Below are 24,247 nucleotides of genomic sequence, written 5' to 3' on the forward strand. Positions count from 1 at the left end.
AAAGTGTGTGAGAGGAGAGAACCCCACACACAGACACAGAGAGTGAGTGAGAGAGAGAGAGAGAGAGCCCTACACAACAGACACTGAGAGTGAGTGAGAAAGTGTGTGAGAGAGAGAACCCCACACACAGACACTGAGAGAGTGAGTGAGTAGAGAGAGAGAGAGAACCCCACACACAGACACTGAGAGAGTGAGTGAGAGAGAGAGAGAGAGAACCCACACACAGACACTGAGAGAGTGAGTGAGAAAATGTGTGAGAGAGAGAACCCCACACACAGACACTGAGAGAGTGAGTGAGAGAGAGAGAGCCCTACACACAGACACTGAGAGAGTGAGTGAGAAAGTGTGTGAGAGAGAGAACCCCACACACAGACACAGAGAGTGAGTGAGAGAGAGAGAGAGAGAGAGAGCCCCACACACAGACACTGAGAGTGAGTGAGAAAGTGTGTGAGAGAGAGAACCCCACACACAGACACTGAGAGTGAGTGAGAAGTGTGTGAGAGAGAGAGAACCCCACACACAGACACAGAGAGTGAGTGAGAGAGAGAGAGAGAACCCCACACACAGACACTGAGAGTGAGTGAGAAAGTGTGTGAGAGAGAGAACCCCACACACAGACACTGAGAGAGTGAGTGAGAGAGAGAGAGAGAACCCCACACACAGACACTGAGAGAGTGAGTGAGAGAGAGAGAGAGAACCCCACACACAGACACTGAGAGAGTGAGTGAGAGAGAGAGAGAGAACCCCACACACAGACACTGAGAGTGAGTGAGAGAGAGAGAGAGAACCCCACACACAGACACTGAGAGAGTGAGTGAGAGAGTGTGAGAGAGAGAGAGCCCTACACACAGATACTGAGAGTGAGTGAGAAAGTGTGTGAGAGAGAGAGAGAGATTGGTTCTTCCACATCCAGTGTTGTGTCAGTAGTTTTCTCCCTCAGTTGAGGGAGATGCGTTGGGGGGGGGAGGGGGGGGGGTGGGAAGGTGGGGGACAGGAGGCCATGACCTTGCCGGCTCAGAGCCAGCCCGAGTGGTCACTCATGACGCGGCCTCTGGCCCTCGGCCTCTCCGACGGTGACTGGCTTCAAGCCTGTGAGGTAGGCCCGGGGTTGGCGCTCAGCCTGTCGTTCCTCTTGCCCATCCTCTCTAAACCTCCGGTCCTTGTTCTCTCTCTCTCTTCCCCCCCCCCCCCCCCCCCCCCACCCCCCCCCCCCCCCCACACACCTTGTTTGCAGAGTTGGCGAGGGAGCTGCAGTTCTCCATCGATGACATCAACAAGATCCGGGTGGAGAATCCCAACTCGCTGCTGGAGCAGAGCGCCGCTCTCCTCAACCTGTGGGTCAGCCACGAGGGCAAGAATGCCAGGAGTAGGTACCCGCAGCACACCCTGCCCCGCCCCGCCCCGGCACGGAGAGGCATTAGACTGGCCTGTGCCAACCACCTCCACTACTCCAACCCCCATTTCCCAGCCACTGCTGCCCCATAGCCTTGGCATCATGGGTGCCCCCCCCCCACTTCTAACCAATATGAGGAGACTTCCTGTCTCTCTCTCTTTCTCTTCTCTCTCTCTCCCCTTCCCTCCCACCCTAACAGGCCCAGAGTGCCTCACTGGTCCCTGGGTGAAAACTGGTTTCCCCTCACACTCCCCCCTCTGTCCTCTTGCCCCTTCCCTGAAACCAATTCCCACCCCACCCCCACCCCTCCCCCCCCCCTGGTTTGCGATCCCACCACCCAGGGGGAAAACGTTTCTCCCTGTCCTGTCTACCCCATCGGTACCCCTCTCCGTCTCAGTCACGTTCCCCCTCTCTCTCTCTCTCTCTCTCTCTCTCTCCACTCTGAGGACAGCAGGCCTCTCAGTCTGTGCCAATCTCCCGATGAGGCACCATCCTGGTAAATCTCTCCCATCTCCCAGCGCGATCCCATCCCTCCGACAACGTGGATGCCTGAACTGTCCGTAATACCCTCGCTGTTCCCAGACAGACCCTCCCTGCTCTTGAACAGTACGCCTCAGTTAATGAAGGCAAGTATCCCATCATCCTTCTGAACCACTTTCTCCTCCCACCCCGGACTGTCCCGTCACCTGAAGGGGCCGGTGTGCATGTACAACCAAGCTCCCTGTGATTCCACCATCCGCAGGGTCCGAGCAACCATCCAATACTCCCACCCCTCGTCCATCCCAGCCAAGTGCATCCCCTCCCTCCTGAACTAAGGATGAAGTCCACCCTTCTCTCGGTCGAACCCTGTTTGCCAGAGACCAGCCCGGCTGGGTACACCTCTCCCCCCCCAAGCCATTGTCCAATCGGCCGCAAACATGCTGCCCTAGCCCGCGGTGTCACCGAGACGTCCAGCACGGAAACAGACCCTTCGGCCCAACCCGTCCATGTTGGCCCAGGTATCCTGACCCCAAATGGGTGGCACCGTGGCTCGCGCTGGGGGAGCAGACCTTGTCTATTTACTCTCTCCATGATGTTGTAAACCTGGATAAAGTTACTGCCCCTGCCCCCCACCCCCAGGCTCTGCTACACAATAAAGGGCACCAAGAGTTGCCCCTACAGAAGAGGCAAGTCTTCCCCACCCCTTCTGCTTCCTGCCCCTCAACCCAGCCCTGTTTCCTCAGATCCCTGGGTCTGCCAGGTGGGTCCGTGCCCCACAACCCACTGACTGAAGTCTGCTTGGTCGAAGGAGCCCATTGGCACTTGCCAGTTTGCGCCGGGTCAGGGTCAGAGAGTCCTGCCTGATGCCCCCCACCCACCCCACTGCAACAACTCCCTCCCTCCCGGTTTTCCAGTCGCACAAACCTCGCCTCCACCTCCTCCCCCACCACCCACCCCCCTTCCACGCACACGCCGATATTCCGAGACAAGAGCGAGAATGAAACGCTCCGAAAGCGTCCGATCCCGGAAGACGTTTGGGGGAGGGGGGGGGGGAACGTGATAGAGTTGGCCACCTGCTTCTCCGCCGAGTCGTTCCTTCCCAAAGAGAGGAAGACTTTTGCCGGAGGGGGTGGGGTGGGGGGGATGTGAGGCGTGGTTAGCCCCTCACAGTGTTGACCATGACAGCGAGCCAGGTGGGGGTGTGCCGGGGGGGGGATTGGGGGGGTGGGTGTGAGACCGGCCACGGCGCTGCCCAATTGGCGGGACGCAGAGCTGGGAAGCGTCAGCGGGAGGGAGCACCGGCCGCGTCCGAGGGAGCGCAGAGTCAGCGGGGGACTCTGTTTCCCCCTTCCCACGCTCCCCCCCCCCCCCCGACAGCGCACGTTGTCCCCCCCCCCCCCCTACCGTGATGAACGGGGGCACGCGAAGGACGGTTCTGCCCCACCTCCCATCGGCAGCGATGAGGCTTGAACTCTCCAACGCCCGTCCCGTGGATGGGGGGGGGGGGCACAGGCTGAGCGGGCGGAGACCGCCCAGACTGATAGCAGAGGCGGGGCCGGGCTGGGGACCGGCGGGGAGTTTGAAAGGGGGGCACTCCCGAGGCCGCACGGCACTGCTCAGGATCACGGGAGGGCCACTCAGATTTAGCCCTGTCACGTGGACCAGGGACAGGGGAAGGTTTTGTGCGGCACAGTCAGATCGTGCCGTGCGGTGTTCGTTTTGGGGTAATAGGACGAGGGAGCGAAAGATTACTGCTGGAGAGAAAATGCACAGACAGCAGGATCGACGTCAGATTCTCGGGGAGAAGGTACCAAAGCCTGAACACATCTGCTGGAGTTCGAATACTGAATGGACTCACAAACTCTTAACATTCCCCTATACCTGTGTTTTTGTTTTTATCACTGTTCACCTATTATTTCCTATCGATACGAGTTAACTCTGTGATGGGCCTGGATTGCTCACAAGACAAAACTTTTCACTGTGTCTTGCTACACCTGGCAATAAATTCGATTCAATTCAGGTTCGAAATCCGAAGGGTCCGTTCAGCGTTCTGATCCCAGCAGAGCTGGGAGGGAGAAGCTGTCCTTGAACCTGTTGGTGTGTGTGTGTGTGTTTAAGCTTCTGTCTCTCCTGCCTGACGGGAGAGATTCCAACCGGGTTGGGAGGGGAGCCCCGATCAGCTCGGCTGCTTTCCCGAGGCAGTGGGTTGTGTCGGTGGAGCCAACGGGCGGCAGGTTGGTTTGAGTGACGGTCTGGGTTCATCCCTTCCGTCCCCTGGGCAGAGGGAGTTGGCGTGCCAGCCTGAGGTGCAGCCGGGTAGGATGGGGCATCTGTTGGCGAGGGTACCTCAGCGTCCTGAGGGAGGACATTGGAGATGTGAATGGATGTGGGTGTGTCCCTGGCTGAGATCGGCCAACTCCTGGGTGACCAAGAAGAGTTGGGGTGCTGCAGGAGGATGTGTGTGTGTGTGTGTGTGTGTGTGTAAAAACCCAAGCTGCCCCATCTTGCCATCTCTGAGCAGAGTGAATGGGCTGAGCTGTTCCTCCTGTCCATTGAGTGACCCGCTGTTTGCTCTCTCTCTCTCTCTCTCTCTCTCTCTCTCTCTCTCTCTCTCTCTCTCTCTCACCAGTGGAGAGTCTGCACACTGCCCTGAAGAAGATCCAGCGAAGTGACATTGTGAATCTGCTGGAGGGCTCCAGCCAGGATGGGCAGGCCCTGAAGAGCAAGAGGAGGCAGGGGGAGAGAGATCACAGCCTGTCACCGACCGTCAATGGTAAGCAGTCACCCCCCCCCGCCCCCCGCCCAACACCGTCTGACGGGCTGGGAACTTGGATCCCAGCATCCGCGCGGAGTCTCACAGTCTCCCCAGCTGGGGAAGGGAGCACAGTGTAGCGCTCAGGCATCCGGTCGCTCCCTACTCAACACATTGGCATTGTCGGCAATTCACCGCGACAAGCAGCACTGGGTACGGCAGCTCAGGGGTTAGCACCACTGCCTCATGGAACCCGGGTTCGATCCCCACCCCGGGTGACTGTCTGGGTGTGGGGTTTGCACATTCGCCGTGCTAAATTACCCATCGTTGGGGTGGATTGGCCGTGCTAAATTACCCATAGTGCTCAGGGATGTGCAGGTTAAGGTGGATTGGCCATGCTAAATTACCCATAGTGCTCAGAGATTTGTAGGTTAGGGTGGATTGGCCATGGGAAATTACCCCATAGTGTTCAGGGATGTGTAGGTTAGGGTGGATTGGCCGTGCCAAATTACCCATAGTGCTCAGGGATGTGTAGGTTAGGGTGGATTGGCCATGTTAAATTACCCATAGTGTTCAGGGATGTGCAGGTTAGGGTGGATTGGCCATGTTAAATTACCCATAGTGTTCAGGGATGTGCAGGTTAGGGTGGATTGGCCATGGGAAATTACCCATAGTGCTCAGGGATGTGCAGGTTAGGGTGGATTGGCCATGGGAAATTACCCATAGTGCCCAGGGATGTGCAGGTTAGGGTGGATTGGCCATGGGAAATTACCCATAGTGCTCAAGGATGTGCAGGTTAGGCTGGATTGGTCATGGGGAATGCTGGGACAGAGGGTAGAAGGGTGAGTCTGGATAGGATGCTCTTCAGAGGGGCGGTGTGGTCTCGATGGACCGAACGGCCTGCTCCCACACCACGAGGGGTTCCCTGAAGCAGCGGTGCCCACCAGCGACGGTGCAGTGTTTGAGGGCCCATTCTGGCCCTGCTCGGTGTCAGACAGAGCGGCCGGGGTGGAGCGTCCCAACCCAATCCCGAGCTTTTAACCCCTTTTGCGTGCCCAGCCCACAGCCCGCCCTCGGTGACCTTCCACCTCACCGCCTCCTCCAGTCTGCGGCTGAGGTTAACCCCGGCTCCCCGGAACTGATGAAACCGGATCCCTCGGCCAGGAAACCGTGCCCGCCGGTTGGATGGGTGACGTTCAGGAAAAGCCATGGCGTTGACCGTGTTTGCAATGGGCGGTGGGGGCGGGGGGGGGGGGGGGTGAAGGAGGCGTTGTGCAGCGACTGACCTTTGACCGTTGGGAAGTGGGTGCCCTTTGAACTGCTCCCTGTGCCGCCAGTCCCGCCAACTCAATGGGACTGCCCCTTTGTGCCAGCCGTCTGCAACTCTGACCTCCGATGCCCTCGCCTTGTGCCATTCCCCCTGCTCTGCATGCTGACCATTCCTCCCCCCCCTGCGTCCGGGTCACGTTTCCTGAGGGAAATATTGGAGGGCTGGGTCAGGCTCCCAGACGGAGCGGGCGGTGTCGAGAACCTCCAAGTCTCTCGGGAGGTTTCCCATGTCGTCCCATCCACGGGAGCTGGTCGGCACTCCCGATTTCGGTGGGTGGTCTACACCTGACCAGCTGCCCCCTGTCCCTTGGGGCAGGAGAGGGGGGGGGTAGCGTCCCTGCCTTTGAGCCAGGAAGGCTGCCTTCAAGTCCCACCAGCTCCAGAGGATGTTCAATGCCACCTCTGGATGGAGAGGTACCTCTCCGTCCATCCCTTGCTCCCTCATTCTGTTGGGTCTCAGTGGCTGTTCGGTGACGGTAACGTTCCCTCCAGACGGCACAGGGATCAAGCTCCCGACTGGACCAGCTCATCCCTCCCAGCGTCCAGTCCCCCCAGCCCGCCTCTGGCTCCCCACGAGACTCCATCCCCCCCTGGGCCTTCCCCGAGGGGGGGTTAACGACACCAACCCGCCCCCTGGGCCGGGGTGAGGGGACAGAAAGTTCGGGATTAGGCCGGGAACGCTCGCTCTGAGAGGCAGGGGAGGGCTAGGGTCCACCACGTTGGGCTGGGAGTCTGGAGTCACGTGTAGGCCCAAGACCAGGTGAGGAGGGCAGTTCCCTTCCCTGAAGGACATGAGTGACCAATCAGCAACCGATTCCCGCTCACCAGCCGACTCTTAATTCTGGAATTGCCGTTTTGTTGCGTTTCTAACTCCGTGGCGGGATTTGAACCCTGGTCCCAGGAACATTATCCGGGCCTCTGGGTTGACAGTTCACCCTCGCTAACTATTGGGCAGACAGTCGAGGGACAGGGAGCAGCCCGGGGCGGTTCAGTTGGGCCTGGGGGTCCTCGGTGCCAGCGTATGGTCAGGAAGGAGGGGTGGGAGGTCAAATCGAGTTGGGATCAGGTCGAGGGAAGGTGGGAGTGGAGCAAGGCAAGACTGGGATCCAGAGGAGGTCGGAGTTCGGGGAAGGGGGGGGGGGGTGGTCAGGAAACGGGGGTTTATTTCACCCGTTACCAAAACAGCCGATCACCGGCCTGCTCGGAAGGGTGGTCACCCACGCACATTCCCACCACCCCCCCTCCCACCCCTCCCCCAACCACGGTGCAGATGGCGCCGTGTTGGCATCAGGCCTCAGGCTGGGCACTCTCTGGGATTCTCCACTGTGCGGAGGTCGGGAAGGGGGCGCGAGGGTGGGCCTTGCTTTCCCCCGCCTCCCCATCCGCGACGGATTTAACCCCCCTGCCCCGTCCCCTCCCCCGCCCAATCCTCTCCATCATCTCCCCGAGGAACATTCCGGGACGTGGCGCATGTTGGCTGGAGCACGCGCTGGAGAATGAGCACTGCTTTGCATGTTACCTGAAGGCCGCTTTGGGATGGATGTCATTGGGAGACTGGGGTGGGGGGAGGGGGTGGGGGGGGGTGGGGGAAAGGTGTTGCTTTGCCTGTGTTCGACAGTCCACCCCCTCCCCCCCACCCCGGAACTGACAGACGGCTCCAATTGGCCGCCTGAACATGGTGGGAATTCTCCATTTTGGTGTTGAACGCCCAGTGAGGGATTGGCTCCTGGTTAACACCCCCTCCTCCTCTTCCCCCTCCTGTGGGGCTTTGGGATGTGACGACCTCACTACGGCCCGGCGCCCTGGCAACAAAGCAGCTGGCATTTTGTAGCTCGCCCCCCCCCCCCCCCCCCCCCCCACTCCGCGCAGCGTGTGGAGCAGGTTTCGGGAGCCACCATGTCTTCCGAAGTCGGTGGGGATCACCGGCAGCCTCTGGGCTGAGGGGCTGTGCGTGTCGACACTGTTTGAGATCCCATTCCGCACTCTGGCCTCCGCGGCACTCTCGGGGAGACGTCGGTCAGAGTTGCCCTCCGCGTCAGCTCCAAGGGCCCTGCCCCCTCGGCATGCTGGGAGGCGGCCGTGTGCCATCACCGAACCTCTGTCCTGACCCAGGCAGGGCTCAGATCACTCAGGCCAGGCGTATATCCACGGGGCCTACTCCCAGCCGGCTGTCCCGCTGAAGGGAGGCAGACCAGCCCTCTCCCTCCGCACTGAACAGTTGGGTGAAACAAGAGTGGTCACTTGGCTTTCTCTCCCCGGGCTGTCGACATGTCGGTCTGACTGTCTCCATACAGTCAGCCTGTTCACGTTGACTGATAGACTCCAGTCCTCAGGCAGCTCACGGTTCTGAACAGTCAGAGCTCCTCTCATCGCTGTGTCCCCTGAGGTGTCAGGGAGGGGCTGGGAGTGTGTCTGTGTGTGAGAGAGAGAGAGAGAGAGCGTGCACGTGTGTGTGTGTGTGTGTGAGAGAGAGAGAGAATGGGTGTGTGTGTGTGTGTGTGTGAGAGAGAGGGAGAGTGTGGTGGGTGGGTGTGTGTGTATGTGTGTGAGAGAGAGCGAGCATGGTGTGTGGGTGTGTGAGTGAGTGTGTGTGAGAGTGTATATGAAAGCGAGTGAGAGTGAATGTGTATCTGTGTCTAGGTGAGAGAGAGTGTGTGTGCGTGTGTGTCTGTGTGAGAGGGAGAGTGTGTGTGTGTTTGTGTGTGAGAGTGAGTGTATGTGTGAGTGTGAGTGAATGTGAGAGTGAGTGTATGTGTGAGAGTGTGAGTGAATGTGTGAGAGTGAGTGTGTGAGTGACAGTGTAAGTGAGTGTTTGTGTGAGAGAATGTGAGAGTGAGTGTATGTGTGAAAGTGTGAGTGAGTGTGTGTGAGTGACAGTGTGAGTGAGTGTGAGAGTGAGTGTATGTGTGAGAGTGTGAGTGTGTGAGTGACAGTGTGAGTGAATGTGAGAGTGAGTGTATGTGTGAGAGTGTGAGTGAATGTGAGAGTGAGAGTGTGAGTGAGTGTGAGTGTGAGAGTGAGTGTATGTGTGAGAGTGAGAGTGAATGTGAGAGTGGGTGTGAGTGACAGTGTGAGTGAGTAAATGTGTGAGAGTGAGTGTGTGAGTGACAGTGTGAGTGAATGTGAGAGAGTGAGTGTGAGTGAATGTGTGAGTGAGTGTGTGAGTGACAGTGTGAGTGAGTGTATGTGTGAGAGTGTGAGTGAGTGTGTGAGTGACAGTGAGTGTGAGAGTGAGTGTGAGAGTGAGAGTATGTGTGTGAGTGTGTGAGTGTGAGTGTATGTGTGAGTGTATGTGTGAGTGTATGTGTGAGTGAGTGAGTGACAGTGTGAGTGACAGTGTGAGAGTGAGTGTATGTGTGAGAGTGTGAGTGTGTGAGTGAGAGTGTGAGTGTGTGAGTGTGTGAGTGAGAGTGTGAGTGTATGTGTGAGTGTATGTGTGAGTGTATGTGTGAGTGAGTGTGTGTGACAGTGTGAGTGAGTGACAGTGTGAGTGACAGTGTGAGTGACAGTGTGAGTGACAGTGTGAGAGTGAGTGTATGTGTGAGAGTGTGAGAGTGTGAGTGAGAGTGTGAGTGAGAGTGTGAGTGAGTGTGTGAGTGACAGTGTGAGTGAGTGTGAATGAATGTGTGTGTGTGTGTGTGTGTGTGTGTGTGTGTGTGTGTGTGTGTGTGTGCGTGCCCACAGGCTGTGGAGCGTGTCAGTAACCAGTCAATGTGCTGCCCAGTTGCCGCTGTCTCCTGTGTGTCCCTCAGGTCTCCGAGGAGTGTGTCCCAGTTGGGGCAAACCCCCCTCCCCCCTGTCTCCTCCGAACATCAGGGCCGGCGATAATCCCACTGCGTCATGGCCTGTCCGAGATGGACAGCGAGCTGAGGCAGTCCGGTGTGTGGGCAGGACACACAGAAATGCAGCATCTCAGTCCCCTTTCATCAAAGCGCCCGAATATTTCCTGGTGATTTGACGTGCACTGCTGTTTTCGGTCACTCTGACAAGTCAGTTTAATGATCACAGCAGCGTGGCTGTCTCCACACCAGGGTGTTGATATCTGTATTATTAGCTGCTGGAAACCCTCCTGACCTTTCCTTCACGCTGTCTCCACCTTGTTCAGTGTGGCACTTCACGTGGCGCTGCCAATTCCAGTCAAAAAGGAGGACTCGCTCACTTTCTCCTCGGCCGTGGTGTTGGCTGACACCCAGCATCGGCTGTTGCCCCCGTCCTTGACTGTAGTTTGAGCTCAGTGTGCTTGACAGGCAGAAACGCCAGCCCTGCCTGTGGTGTGTCCATGTCAGCCTGGTGGTCCCAGACAGAGACAGAGTGTGTCCCAGGAGGATGACTACATCCCCACATGCCAAGCAGACACTGGCACGTTGGGTTCGACTTGCTGTGCACTTCCCCCTGCAACCTCAAAGGGGGAACATTCCCTCTGTCCCCGCTCCACCCTTCCTGAATTGGAAAGATCTCAGTTCGCTCACCCCCCCCCCCCCCATCCTATCAATCCTTCCCTGGTATCTGGCCCCACAGGTTTCTTCACAAAGCTTTGCACTGTTTCCAGTGTCTCTCTCTTTCTCTCTCTCTCTCTCTCTCTCTCTATCCCTTTCTTAAATCTTCCTGTGATCAGATTAACGCCCGACTCCGCAACCTGATCAAACTTGATACAAGTTTCACAACGACATCCTGATCTCTCAGCCCACCCTGTAGGCCTCAATTTGTCATTTTGCGATGGTGTTAAACTCCTCCCCAGTCTGATTTACGATTTCTGATTCCCTCAGATCCCTCAGCTCCCTTACCCCACTGACCTTCTTATTTTACGGGTATGTTTCGACCTGGAATACATGATACGCGGACCACGTTGAGGCTCATTGTTAATTCAGCGCCCATGTTGTTCGTGGTCAAAGTCATTTGGCATTGAAACACGCTGACCACATGCCCAAACTAAAGCAGTCACACCTCGGTCCATTCTCCCTCCGAACCTTCCCTCTTCCTGCACTGAAACGTCGATGAAATATAACTGTGCCCGTACCCAACCACTTCCTCCAGAAGTCCCTTCCAGACACAAACCACCCCCTGTGTCGAAAAAAAACGTTGCCCCGGTGCCCTTTTTAAATCTGCCTCCTCCCGCCTTCAAAGTACGCCCCCTTCGAGTTTTTGCTGCAGCTCTACAAGTCCCGGGTGAGACCACACTTGGAATATTGTGTCCAGTTCTGGTCGCCCTAGTATCGGAAAGATACAGAGGCTTTGGAGAGGGTGCAGAGAAGGTTTACCAGGATGCTGGAGGGCTTGTCTTAGGAAGAGAGGTTGAATAAGCTCGGACTTTTCTCTCTGGAGAGAAGGAGGAAGAGAGGAGACCGGATCGAGGTGTACAAAATAATGAGAGGAATAGGTCGAGTCAATAGCCAGAGACTTTTCCCCAGGGCAGGATTGACTGGTACGAGAAGTCATCGTTTGAAGATATTAGGAGGAAGGTATAGAGAAGACGTCAGAGGTAGGTTCTTTACGCAGAGAGTTGTGAATGCATGGAATGTGTTCCCAGCGGTGGTGGTGGAAGCAGAGTCATTGGGGTGACTGCTGGACAAGCACATGGAGAGCAGGGAGTTGGGGGATGTGTTGGTTAAGTTAGTATATTTGACATTGGGATTAAATCTCAGCACAACATCGTGGGCCGAAGGGCCTGTTCTGTGCTGACCATCCCTCAGATTTGATGTCCACCACCAATGCCGGGGCAGGGATCGATTCTGAAGCCCAGTTTGGTACAAACCGCCAAGGGTTACCATCCCAACGCCGAATCGTAAAGACCCCTCACCTTCCTTGCGGGTTTTGTGCGTCCCCTGCCTCAGCCTGTTCTGAACCTGTCCATTCACCGAACGTGCAGGAGCCTTGCTCAAGTCCCTTCTGCAAATCCAGGTAGGCCACGCTGCCGACATCGTCCTCATCTGGCCTCCCAGTTAGGTCAGTGCACCTCCCCTTTCCCCAATCTTCCACGTTTCCTTTCTTGCCTTCCCTCACGGATCTGCCGTCTCTCTCACTCCGGAATCCCATTCCTTGGAGCTGTCTCTCTCTTCCAAGATGGTGCTGTTGTGGACGAGGCCAGGCCACTCTGAAGCAGGCAGGCCAAGACCATAACTTGGCAATTTGTTTCGATAAGGGTACAGTCAGGATTACCCAGAGTAAGGTAGTGAGGTTGATGACTAGGTTTTAAAACAGACAAAACTTTATTCACAAAATTACACAATGGAACACAAAGAACACTTTAGTAATTTTGCATGGCCAATCCACCCTAACCTACACATCCCTGAGCACTATGGGTAATTTAGCACGGCCAATCCACCCTAACCTGCACATCCCTGAGCACTATGGGTAATTTAGCACGGCCAATCCACCCTAACCTACACATCCCTGAGCACTATGGGTAATTTAGCACGGCCAATCCATCCTAACCTGCACATCCCTGAGCACTATGAGTAATTTAGCACGGCCAATCCACCTTAACCTACACATCCCTGAGCACTATGGGTAATTTAGCACGGCCAATCCACCCTAACCTGCACATCCCTGAGCACTATGGGTAATTTCCCATGGCCAATCCACCCTAACCTGCACATCCCTGAGCACTATGGGTAATTTAACATGGCCAATCCACCCTAATCTACACATCCCTGAGCACTATGGGTAATTTAACATGACCAACCCACCCTAACCTGCACATCTCTGAGCACTATGGGTAATTTAACATGACCAACCCACCCTAACCTGCACATCCCTGAGCACTATGGGTAATTTAACATGGCCAACCCACCCTAACCTGCACATCCCTGAGCACTATGGGTAATTTAACATGGCCAACCCACCCGAACCTGCAAACCTTTGGACTGCAGTCTGAAGATATTGCTGAGGGACGGGTCAGGATGAATGTAGAAAACATCTCTTGCATTTTCAGCATTTGATGCCGGCTGTCGCTCTGTGGGCCTGTCTGTGAGATGCAGATTTATCCCCCACAGCCTGGTAACCTGTTGGGTTCCCACTCCCTGCTAGTTCGGGCCTGGTTGGACCTGGATTGTCCACAGTGTATCCCCTGATAGGAACGCAAGAGCATTCAACGCACAAGCCTGGGCCCAACTCACAAACCCAGATCCAGCAACTGCTTTGATGCCAGTTGGACGAATGAAGAAATCACCAGGCTTCTTTGGTCAGTTTGCCAGAGACACGCCTTACCTTCCCGTTGCATCCCATTCCTGCAGGATTCCTGTTACCGAACCATCCATGACGGAGGCTATTCGACCCATCGTGTGTATGTACTGGCTCCTGAAAGAGTGACCCAGCTCGCTCTGCAGCCCTGTCTCCATAACCCTCTGATTCCATCCCTTTCAAATATCCATCCAGCTTCCTTTTGGAAGCTCCCATAGTATCGGCCTCGGCCAGTCCTCCAGGCAGCACGTTCCAGATTCCAACAAGTATCGGGGTTCCTCTGTGTCTCACTTCGCGCTGTCTTGCAATGTACTCCTTTTGAACACTGCTTCCGTGAGCAATTCGGCCGCGCTCGTTCCCAACGGGCTCCACCGCTCTCCTTCCCTCCTCTTTCACCATGGATATGTTTGAGGAACATTTCCCAGTTTGCTGTCTCGTCCTCCTGCTTCCCCCCCCCCACCACCCCCACTGTTCCAGCCTCATCCCCTCTCCTGCATTTCAGGCCCTCTCCCTGTCTCCCCTCATCGTAGATATTCCGGTGTGCACGTCTCTATGAATCCGAGCAGCCGGGGCCCGAAATGTCCGCCTGGGGTTCGTTGGCCCAGCCCTGTGCTGTGCCAGCATGTTGGCACTTCAACAGTGGGGGGCTGCACCCCCTTGCTGTCCGCCCCTGCGGAGTGGCGGTTCCTGCCTACCGAAGTGGGGGGGGTGGGGGGTGGGAGGGAAGGCTTGGGGTGTCTGGAACAGCTCTGGTTCGGAATGCTCCCTCACCCCCACCAGCAACACTGGGGAAAACTGGGTGGATCAGGCAAGGAGGGAGTCAGACAGAACGAGGAAACAGACCCTTGTGCTGACCATAATCCCAAGCCAAATACATCCCACCTCAATTCTCCTGGCCCCCCCGCGTCATTCTCCTATTCCCGTATCTGTCCAGACGCCTTTCAGATGTTGGAACTCCACCCGCCTCCATCACTTCATCTGGCAGCTCTTCCCACCCACGAACCAACCTCCGTGTGTGAAAACGTTGCCCCCTCCCCCGCCCCCCCCCCCCCCCCGACTTCCTCAGGTCCCTTTAAGGCACCGTCTGGTTTTGAACTGCCTCACCGTTGGGAAAAGAGCTTTGCGGTCCACTTTACCTGAGGCCCTCGTGGTTTTGTCAACGTCCATCAGGTCACCCCGTCAACCCTGGGGGGGGGGGGGAAACAGCACTGCCGCCTCCCCCCCCACCTTGGGGTTCCAACAGAAGTTGGATCAGATAGGCCTTTCCTGGTGTACCTTCAGCCCCAGCGGGAATCGAACCACCTCCTCCAACCCCCCCCCCACCCCCCCCCCCCCCCCCCCCCCACCGCCAGCTCCCGGCTCCTGGCATCACTCTGGGTGGCAAAGCAGCCGTCCAGAGTTGGTGCTGGAAAAGCACAGCTGCGTCTGAGGAGCGGGAGAGTCGACGTTTCGGGCAGAAGCCCTTCTTCAGAAAACCAGCCGTCCAGCCAACTGAGCGCCACTGAAGCACCGCTGTCAGCTTTGACCCACTGTCCCCCCCACCCCCCGCCCCTTCCCCTGCCTGAAGGGGACAGATCATGGGAAAAGAACTGGGAGGGAAACGGAAACGGTCATCACGCAGTCCTTTGAACATGGGAATTAGGAGCTGGACCCCTCGATCCCTGCTTCCCTCTCAGTCGGGGGGATTGGAACTCCAAATCCACATTCCCTCCACTCCCTGAGAACCTGGTACCACCATGCTGAGCGACAATCCACCCCACCGTCACTGCGTCAGGCCCTTTTCACTCTCTCCCGGTCGAATGGGACCATCCCCGAATCGAGGGAGTGCGGCAAAATTGGCGATTGTTATGGCAGGACAAGAGGACCCCTCCGGTAATTCAAAGCAAACACCCAGGAACGCTCGCCTCACGATCTGTTAAAATATCAGTGACAGAGAATTCCCACACACCACTGTTGAAAGAAAGACAACAATTTATTTCCCTAACTCCGACAGTGAACACCAAACAGCAACAGACCACAAATCCAAGCCCCCACAAATCCTTTCTAAAGTATTTACTAGCTGACTCCCAACTCGAGATTAAAAAAAGCCTACTGTTCCAATAACACATGGATTAATCAGGACGTTACCTTCACCTCAAGACCACACTCTCTCCTCTCTGCTGTCTTCACTGTTCCAACTGCTGATCTCCCAGGGTGGTCATCTTCCTCTCATTGCGAGACCACTTGACATGAAAAGCCACCTCTTTCAATCGCAAGTGCTTTCCAATTTCTTTGCGGGCAAGATGGTGGACGGACAGTTAGCTCTCCTGCTCCACAGCAGTTGATCAGCTGATCAATGGCCTCTCACCAATTCTCAAAAGGCCCACGTGTTTTTTCCACCCAAATCCCGTTCCTCTGCATCGGGTCTGACGTTGTCAAAACGATAAATTCAAAAACCCGGTTGGATTTTAGTATCCTGGGGCATAATTTAAACGAGTTAGATTTGATTTGTTGTCAAAACAGCAACGCAGACTCAGGTATCTATTTCACAGTCATTTGGTACATGCATCCATTTTGGAACAGCTCGTTTCCCAGCCTTTCCATTCAGGCAGCTGGGCCTGCACATGAAGTTGACTTCAGAGTTCAGAAAACACTCTCGTTTTTCAAGTGAACACATGTGCTTTCGACTTGCTAACAATCTTGAAGTAGCCACTTAGAGTCATAGAGATGTACAGCATGGAAACAGACCCTTCGGCCCAACTCCTCCATACCGACCAGATATCCCAACCCAATCTAGTCCCACCTGCCAGCACCCGGCCCATATCCCTCCAAACCCTTCCTATTCATATCCCCATCCAAATGCCTCTTAAATGTTCCAATTGTACCAGCCTCCACCACTTCCTCTGGCAGCTCATTCCACACACGTACCACCCTCTGTGTGAAAAAGTTGCCCCTTAGGTCTCTTTTATATCTTTCCCCTCTCACCCTAAACCTATGCCCCTCTAGTTCTGGACTCCCCCACCCCAGCAAAAAGACTTTATCCTATCCATGTCCCTCATAATTTTGTAAACCTCTATAAGGTCACCCCTCAGCCTCCGACACTCCAGGGAAAACAGCCCCAGCCTGTTCAGCCTCTCCCGAGAGCTCAAACCCTCCAACCCTGGCAACATCCTTGTAAATCTTTTCTGAACCCTTTCAAGTTTCACAACATCTTTCCGATAGGAAGGAGACCAGAACTGCACGCAATATTCCAACAGTGGCCTAACCAATGTCCTGTACAGCCGCAACATGACCTCCCAACTCCTGTATTCAATGCTTCCTCGGAGAGCCCCTGGATGGGGGGTCCATCAGGTCTCAGGGACTGGTCACCTCCAATGACTTGCTCAGTGCCACATTCCTGGTGGTTGTGATTTTCCTGACCTTCCCTTATTGACGTCCAGGCACAGTGCTAGGACGGTCCGTTGCAAACACAAAGCAGGACCGTCAAGGGTCAGGAGTTGAACCCACTTCCTTCACTTTTGGGAAGGGAGATCTGAAACCATAGAGACTCCCAACCATGTTCTTCCAGAGCGGGGTGGGGGGTGGTGGGGGGAGGTTGCGGGGCAGGGGGGGGTGGTGAGAAATCCAGGTGAAGCTTCATTCTTGATCAGTCCAAAACGACCTTGGTCCTGTTCTTGGCCTACGTGTGCTGTCACCCCAACCCTCAGTTACTCCAACAGAGGACAACTTGGGAGCTTGGCAAATGGAGGTGGAACAGGAGAGGAGTCAGACACGGAGTCGGTTTCTGGGCAGGCTTGAAACCATGAGAGTTCCGGGCCTGGAAAAGGAGCCTCTCCTTGTTCACACTGTCCCTGTGCCTGGGGCTCTTCAGGGATTACAAACCACTGGGTGGTGAGGAATCCTGGGGAGCCTGATTTCCAAGGCCCCAGCTGACAGTTCTGGGTGAACGATCACCAGGGGAAGTGGGTCAGTGGGGTTGCGGGTGAAAGGGAGCAAGAGCTCGGAATCTGTGTGGAACGCCAACTGGAGCGTGAACACCAGGCCCGGATCCGGGCCGACCCGAAGATAGCCTTTCCTGTTGGGCCTGTTGGTTAACCCCGAGAGCTTTCCGGTAGCGTCCATCTTGCCTGCGAGCACCCCCCCTGCTCCCCAGCCCGTGTAGGGTCACCCTGTTGCTGGTATGGCTTTCTGCAGCTGTGCTCTGTCTGCCCTCCCCCCCCCCCCCCCCACCCCACCTCCCTCCTGTGTAGGTTTTGCGTCAGTGCCCGATGAGATGCTCTCGCCCGCCTCGCTTCACTACACCATGCCTAGCCCGCTGCAGGCTGACCACTTCTGGAACGACGTCTCAAACCTGGACGGCCTCGCCCTGGCACGGCCTGGCACCGAGCCCCTGCTGGAACTGTCCGACACCGCTCACCCGGCCTGGTCGCTAGGCCCCAAGCCTCCCCTGGTCGTGGCGGAGGATTCCTCCCTGGACTGCAGCCGGGCCGAGGACTCGTTGCCTCCCGGTTCCCTCCCCGTCGCCGAGGAGGAGGACTCCCTGGAGACGGACCCCATCAACGGCCTGATCGAGATATTCAATCAGGAGATGGAGGCAGCGGCAGGGAGAGGCGGCACCGCAGCCTCGCCCGCTCTGAGCGCAGGGAATGGCATTTGTGTCGTTGCAGGGCGGCCAGAGTCGAACACCGGACGCACGGGCCCGCCCACCCCCAGAGGAGACGCCCAGGATAGGCCGGGAATGAGCGCAGCCAGGTAAACACCGGCCCTCCCCTCCCGGGGGGTGGGGGGGTGGGGTTGGGGGGAGAGCACTTGCACCGACACCCGGTTGGTTCTCCGTCGCCATTGACTGGCACGACCCAGGAGGCAGTGCAGCGAGGGCCATCTTGCCAGGGGCGGGACGGTGCGGCAGGTGGGCCGCACTGGGTTAAGGTCACCAACCGTCCGTTCCAAACTGTCGGGACGGGATTTGAACCCATGTCCCACCCCCCCCTCCCCCCCACAAGAATGTGACCCCAGTCTGCAATATAGTGACAACACCACCACCACACGAGGCGACTTCCTGTCACTTTTACTCGGCAAACCCAATCTCACTCACCACAACCTCCCCCATCCCTCCCCTCCCCCACCGGGCTCCACTGCACGGGAACGTCCCCAGGCAACAGTTGCCCCGTACCCTAATTGCCCCCTGAGCAGCTGAAGGTCGAGCACGTGGTTCTGGGCCTGGAGCCACGTGAAGGGGTGCAGCCACAGCTTGGGTGTAAAGTCCTCCCTCGACAGTCAATCGCTGAGGCAGGCTGTCACCGGCTCGGCCGCCATTTATACTCAATCCCTATTTGCCCCAGAGGGCAGTTGATAGCCAACCACATCGGACTGTGTGTCTGGAGTCCTGTGTAGGCCCAGACCAGATCAGGATGGTGGTTTCCTTCCCTGAAGGACATGAGTGAACCAGCCGGGGGTATTTCACCCCCTGACCCCATCGACAATGGTCATTGTTGAACCCGGATTTTCCCTGAATTCAAATTCCCCTGTCTGCCACGGTGGAAATCGAGCCCAGAACTTCACCTGGGCCTGCGGGATTTACCAGGAGGGCCAGACCTAAAGCGCCAGGTTTAAACGACAACAGATTTCTGAACGGGGTTTGAGCCTCAGGCCTAGTTAGCCAGGCTCCACTGTGCTCCCGGTGCAGGGATATCAGCATCTCCCCGGCACTGAGTGGAGTAAAGGGGTGGGGGGGGTGGACAAGGAGGTAACCAACGAAACGTCACACTGTTGAGGGGAGCTGAAGACAAGGGTGGGCAGGGTAGGGAAGGCCGGGCACTCCTCCCCCTCCTCTCGATGTCCTCCCTTGTGGAGGTGCCAGTGTTGGGCTTGGTGGGGGGGTCAAATTCAAGAATCTGACAACGCCAGCATATAGTCCGGCCCCAGACTTTGAAAGCACCAGATCACCAGTGAGAGAGAATACTTTGGACTCAGAATTTATCGTAAAAAAAAAATCAAAGACTGATGTAAAAATGTATTGAACAAACCAGGGGAGCTGTTAATTCTTGAATCAGTTGGAGGTTCAGGTTTCGATCGATTCACACGTAAATCCCGGAATTTCTTTCAAGTCACTGCCCCAAAGTTTTATCAGAATAAAGGTGGCACCTCAGGCATTTTAGGTGCAAGGCCTCGTTTCGAGTCTGGGTCTCAGCCGGGAGTCAGACTGGTTTTATTGCCAAAGTGGCCATTGACAAAGTCACCCTTTGATCGTTTCCTGACAAATTCCGTGTCCGATGTCCTGAGGAAAAGGGAGGGGCTCCGAAAGCTGGCGTGGTGTGATCGTTTGACCCCTTATCCCAGCCCGCCGTTGCCCCAGAGCACCCTGCACCTCGGTGACAAATCTCCCCGTGCGTGGCCAGAGTTGCCCCTTCCCTCGGGCCCTCATGTGTTTCCTCTCGCGCCGCAGCTCCCGAGTCTCCGGCCGGACGGTCCTGAGCGACAGTGGCTCGCTCCCCGTCGCCGAGGGAGGACTGACGCAGGCCGAGGCCTGGAGAGCCAGGAAGGAGTGGGCCCAGCAGCCGGAGTGGGCCAGGCTGAGGGTGACGCAGGAGAAGCTGGTCCAGCCGGTGCAGGACCAGGCCCGGCTCCAGTCGCTGCGTCGGCGCCAGCCAGAGGGCTCCGAGAACCCCCTGGGCCTCTCCCCGTCGGGAGTCAGCGGCTCGGATCCCAGGAGCAGCTGGATCACTCTGGAAGAGGAGGAGGTGCTGGGCTCCGGGGAGGAGGTGAGAGGGCGCGCTGCACTCTGTCCCGTCGCTGGGGGGGAGGACAGGGAACAAGGTGCGGGGGGGTTGCGAGGAGAAGCAGGGAAGAGAGGAGGCATTGCCAAAGCCCACCTGGCAATACCCAGAGCTGTTTCAGGCCCCTTCATGGCAAGGCTGGCTGTAACACTACCCCTTGGTGTTATCCCTGACTCATGGAGATGTACAACATAGAAACAGACCCTTCGGTCCAACCCGTCCATGCTGACCCAGATATCCCAACCCAATCTAGTCCCACCTGCCAGCACCCGACCCATATCCCCCCAAACCCTTCCTATTCATATACCCATCCAAATGCCTCTTAAATGTTGTAATTGTACCAGCCTCCACCACTTCCTCTGGCATCTCATTCCACACACGCACCACCCTCTGTGTGAAAAAGTTGCCCCTTGGGTCTCTTTTATATCTTTCCCCTCTCACCCTAAACCTATGCCCTCTAGTTCTGGACTCCCCGACCCCAGGGAAAAGACTTTGTCTATTTATCCTATCCATGCCCCTCATGATTTTATAAACCTCTATATGGTCACCCCTCAGCCTCTGACGCTCCAGGGAAAACAGCCCCAGCCTGTTCAGCCTCTCCCTGTAGCCCAAATCCTCCAACCCTGGCAACATCCTTGTAAATCTTTTCTGAACCCTTTCCAGTTTCACAACATCTTTCCGATAGGAAGGAGACCAGAATTGCACACAATATTCCAACAGTGGCCTAACCAATGTCCTGTCCAGCTGCAACATGACCTCCCAACTCCTGTACTCAATACTCTGACTAATAAAGGGAAGCATACCAAACGCCTTCTTCACTATCCTACAGACAGGATGTAGCCAAGGGCTGAGTCGTCAAAACCCAGTGTTCAGCGACCCAGTGCCCCTGAGCGTGGGTAGACAAGTGAGGGTGGGAGCAGGAAGGGGCTGCTTGGCTTGTGCCTGCACTCTGCAGTCGAATAGTCCGTGACCCATGGGGCAAATGTTCGCCTGGAGACATGCAACGCAGATTGATCACGGTCCTGGTGGGGTCCGCCATTTCCTTCCTGCCAATCGGAGTCTGGTGGGTGTGGTGGTCCATCCCACTCTCAGTCCATGCCCTGTCTGTGTTAGCTGAATACAGCTTGACCCAGACAGAGAGAGAGAGAGAGAGTGGTCCCACGATAGACACAGTGATGTGGGGGGGGTTGGGAGGGGGGGGGTGTGCAGGGGTACAGAGACGCAGAGGTGTATACACACACACACCCCTCCCGAAGCAGGGAGTCACTGTCTCTGCTTCCAACGGGGCACTGAGACCATGAGGGAGATGTTTCACCATACAGCCCGTGCTCGTGCCCCTCAATGAGTCACTGCACCAGAAGGTCAGGCTGGGCACTGAACAGAGGGAGATGTTCAGCCAGGACAAACCCACATCACAGTGTGAGGGGCAAAGAGACAGGCAGAAACATCAACTCGTCTACCTCCCACTCCCTCTCCCTCTCCCAATCCCCCTCTCCCCCTCCCTCCCTCTCCCAATGCCCCTCTCCCCCTCCCTCCCTCTCCCAATCCCCCTCTCCCCCTCCCTCCCTCTCCCAATCTCCCTCTCCCAATCCCCCTCTCCCCCTCCCTCCCTCTCCCAATCCCCCGCTCCCCCTCCCTCCCTCTCCCGATCCCCCTCTCTCCCTCTCCCACTCCCCCTCTCCCAATCCCCCTCCCTCCCTCTCCCAATCCCCCTCTCCCCCTCCCTCTCCCAATTCCCCTCTCCCCCTCACTCCCTCTCCCAATTCCCCGCTCCCCCTCCTTCCCTCTCCCAATCCCCCTCTCCCCCTCCCTCCCTCTCCCAATCCCCCTCTCCCCCTCCCTCCCTCTCCCAATCCCCCTCTCCCCCTCTCTCCCTCTCCCAATCCCCCTCTACCCCTCTCTCCCTCTCCCAATCCCCCTCTCCCCCGCCCTCCCTCTCCCAATCCCCCGCTCCCCCTCCCTCCCTCTCCCAATCCCCCGCTCCCCCTCCCTCCCTCTCCCAATCCCCCGCTCCCCCTCCCTCCCTCTCCCAATCCCCTGCTCCCCCTCCCTCCCTGTCCCAATCCCCCTCCCTCCCTGTCCCAATCCCCCGCTCCCCCTCCCTCCCTCTCCCAATCCCCCTCTCCCCCTCCCAATCCCTCTCTCCCCCTCCCTCCCTCTCCCAATCCCACACTCCCCCTCCCTCCCTCTCCCAATCCCCCTCCCTCCCTGTCCCAATCCCCCTCTCCCCCTCCCTCCCTCTCCCAATCCCCCGCTCCCTCTCCCTCCCTCTCCCAATCCCCCTCTCCCCCCTCTCTCCCTCTCCCAATCCCCCTCTCCCCCTCCCTCCCTCTCCCAATCCCCCCTCCCCCTCCCTCCCTCCCTCTCCCAATCCCCTGCTCCCCCTCCCTCCCTCTCCCAATCCCCCGCTCCCCCTCCCTCCCTCTCCCAATCCCCCGCTCCCCCTCCCTCCCTCTCCCAATCACCCAATCCCCCTCCCTCCCTCTCCCAATCCCCCTCTCCCAATCCCACGCTCCCCCTCCCTCCCTCTCCCAATCCCCCGCTCCCCCTCCCTCCCTCTCCCAATCCCCTGCTCCCCCTCCCTCCCTGTCCCAATCCCCCTCCCTCCCTGTCCCAATCCCCCGCTCCCCCTCCCTCCCTCTCCCAATCCCCCTCTCCCTCTCCCAATCCCCCTCTCCCCCTCCCTCCCTCTCCCAATCCCCCACTCCCCCTCCCTCCCTCTCCCAATCCCCCTCCCTCCCTCTCCCAATCCCCCCACTCCCCCTCCCTCCCTCTCCCAATCCCCCTCCCTCCCTGTCCCAATCCCCCTCTCCCCCTCCCTCCCTCTCCCAATCCCCCGCTCCCTCTCCCTCCCTCTCCCAATCCCCCTCTCCCCCTCCCTCCCTCTCCCAATCCCCCTCCCTCCCTCTCCCAATCCCCCTCCCTCCCTCTCCCAATCCCCCTCTCTCCCTCTCCCAATCCCCCTCTCCCCCTCCCTCCCTCTCCCAATCCCCCCTCCCCCTCCCTCCCTCCCTCTCCCAATCCCCTGCTCCCCCTCCCTCCCTCTCCCAATCCCCCGCTCCCCCTCCCTCCCTCTCCCAATCCCCCGCTCCCCCTCCCTCCCTCTCCCAATCCCCCAATCCCCCTCCCTCCCTCTCCCAATCCCCCTCCCTCCCTCTCCCAATCCCCCCTCCCCCTCCCTCCCTCCCTCTCCCAATCCCCCGCTCCCTCTCCCTTCCTCTCCCAATCCCCCGCTCCCCCTCCCTCCCTCTCCCAATCCCCCTCTCCCCCTCTCTCCCTCTCCCAATCCCCCTCTCCCCCTCTCTCCCTCCCTCTCCCAATCCCCCACTCCCCCTCCCTCCCTCTCCAAATCCCCCCTTCCCCTCCCTCACTCCCTCTCCCAATCCCCCGCTCCCCCTCCCTCCCTCTCCCAATCCCCCTCTCCCCCTCCCTCCCTCTCCCAATCCCCCTCTCCCCCTCCCTCCCTCTCCCAATCCCCCTCTCCCTCTCCCAATCCCCCTCTCCCCCTCCCTCCCTCTCCCAATCCCCCAATCCCCCTCCCTCCCTCTCCCAATCCCCCACTCCCCCTCCCTCCCTCTCCCAATCCCCCTCCCTCCCTCTCCCAATCCCCCACTCCCCCTCCCTCCCTATCCCAATCCCCCTCCCTCCCTCTCCCAATCCCCCGCTCCCTCTCCCTCCCTCTCCCAATCCCCCTCTCCCCCTCCCTCCCTCTCCCAATCCCCCTCCCTCCCTCTCCCAATCCCCCTCTCTCCCTCTCCCAATCCCCCTCTCCCCCTCCCTCCCTCTCCCAATCCCCCTCTCCCCCTCCCTCCCTCTCCCAATCCCCCCTCCCCCTCCCTCCCTCCCTCTCCCAATCCCCCTCTCCCCCTCTCTCCCTCTCCCAATCCCCCTCTCCCCCTCTCTCCCTCTCCCAATCCCCCTCTCCCCCTCTCTCCCTCTCCCAATCCCCCTCTCCCCCTCTCTCCCTCTCCCAATCCCCCTCTCCCCCGCCCTCCCTCCCTCTCCCAATCCCCCACTCCCCCTCCCTCCCTCTCCAAATCCCCCCTTCCCCTCCCTCCCTCCCTCTCCCAATCCCCCTCTCCCCCTCCCTCCCTCTCCAAATCCCCCCTTCCCCTCCCTCCCTCCCTCTCCCAATCCCCCTCTCCCCCTCCCTCCCTCTCCAAATCCCCCCTTCCCCTCCCTCCCTCCCTCTCCCAATCCCCCCTCCCCCTCCCTCCCTCTCCCTCTCCCAATCCCCCTCCCTCCCTCTCCCAATCCCCCCCTCCCCCTCCCTCCCTCTCCCAATCCCCCACTCCCCCTCCCTCCCTGTCTCTCTCTCTCCCACTCCCTCCCTCTCCATTCTCTCATCTTCCCTCCATT

General features: G+C 58.0%; 1 protein-coding gene across 1 annotated transcript in view; it reads left to right on the top strand.

Annotated features, from left to right (window-relative positions):
• Positions 1-20,083, top strand: part of LOC140473042 (ankyrin-1-like) — a gene marked incomplete at its 5' end in the record, with an annotated part of 60,386 nt that extends 40,303 nt beyond the window's left edge. The window contains 4 exon segments of the mRNA XM_072567553.1: positions 1,235-1,366; positions 4,503-4,646; positions 17,363-17,864; positions 19,558-20,083. Coding sequence (XP_072423654.1) covers positions 1,235-1,366; positions 4,503-4,646; positions 17,363-17,864; positions 19,558-20,083 — 1,304 coding nt within the window.
• Positions 20,084-24,247: the final 4,164 nt, after the last annotated feature.

Source organism: Chiloscyllium punctatum, unplaced genomic scaffold, assembly GCF_047496795.1.
Source record: "Chiloscyllium punctatum isolate Juve2018m unplaced genomic scaffold, sChiPun1.3 scaffold_503, whole genome shotgun sequence".
Taxonomy (NCBI): domain Eukaryota; kingdom Metazoa; phylum Chordata; class Chondrichthyes; order Orectolobiformes; family Hemiscylliidae; genus Chiloscyllium; species Chiloscyllium punctatum.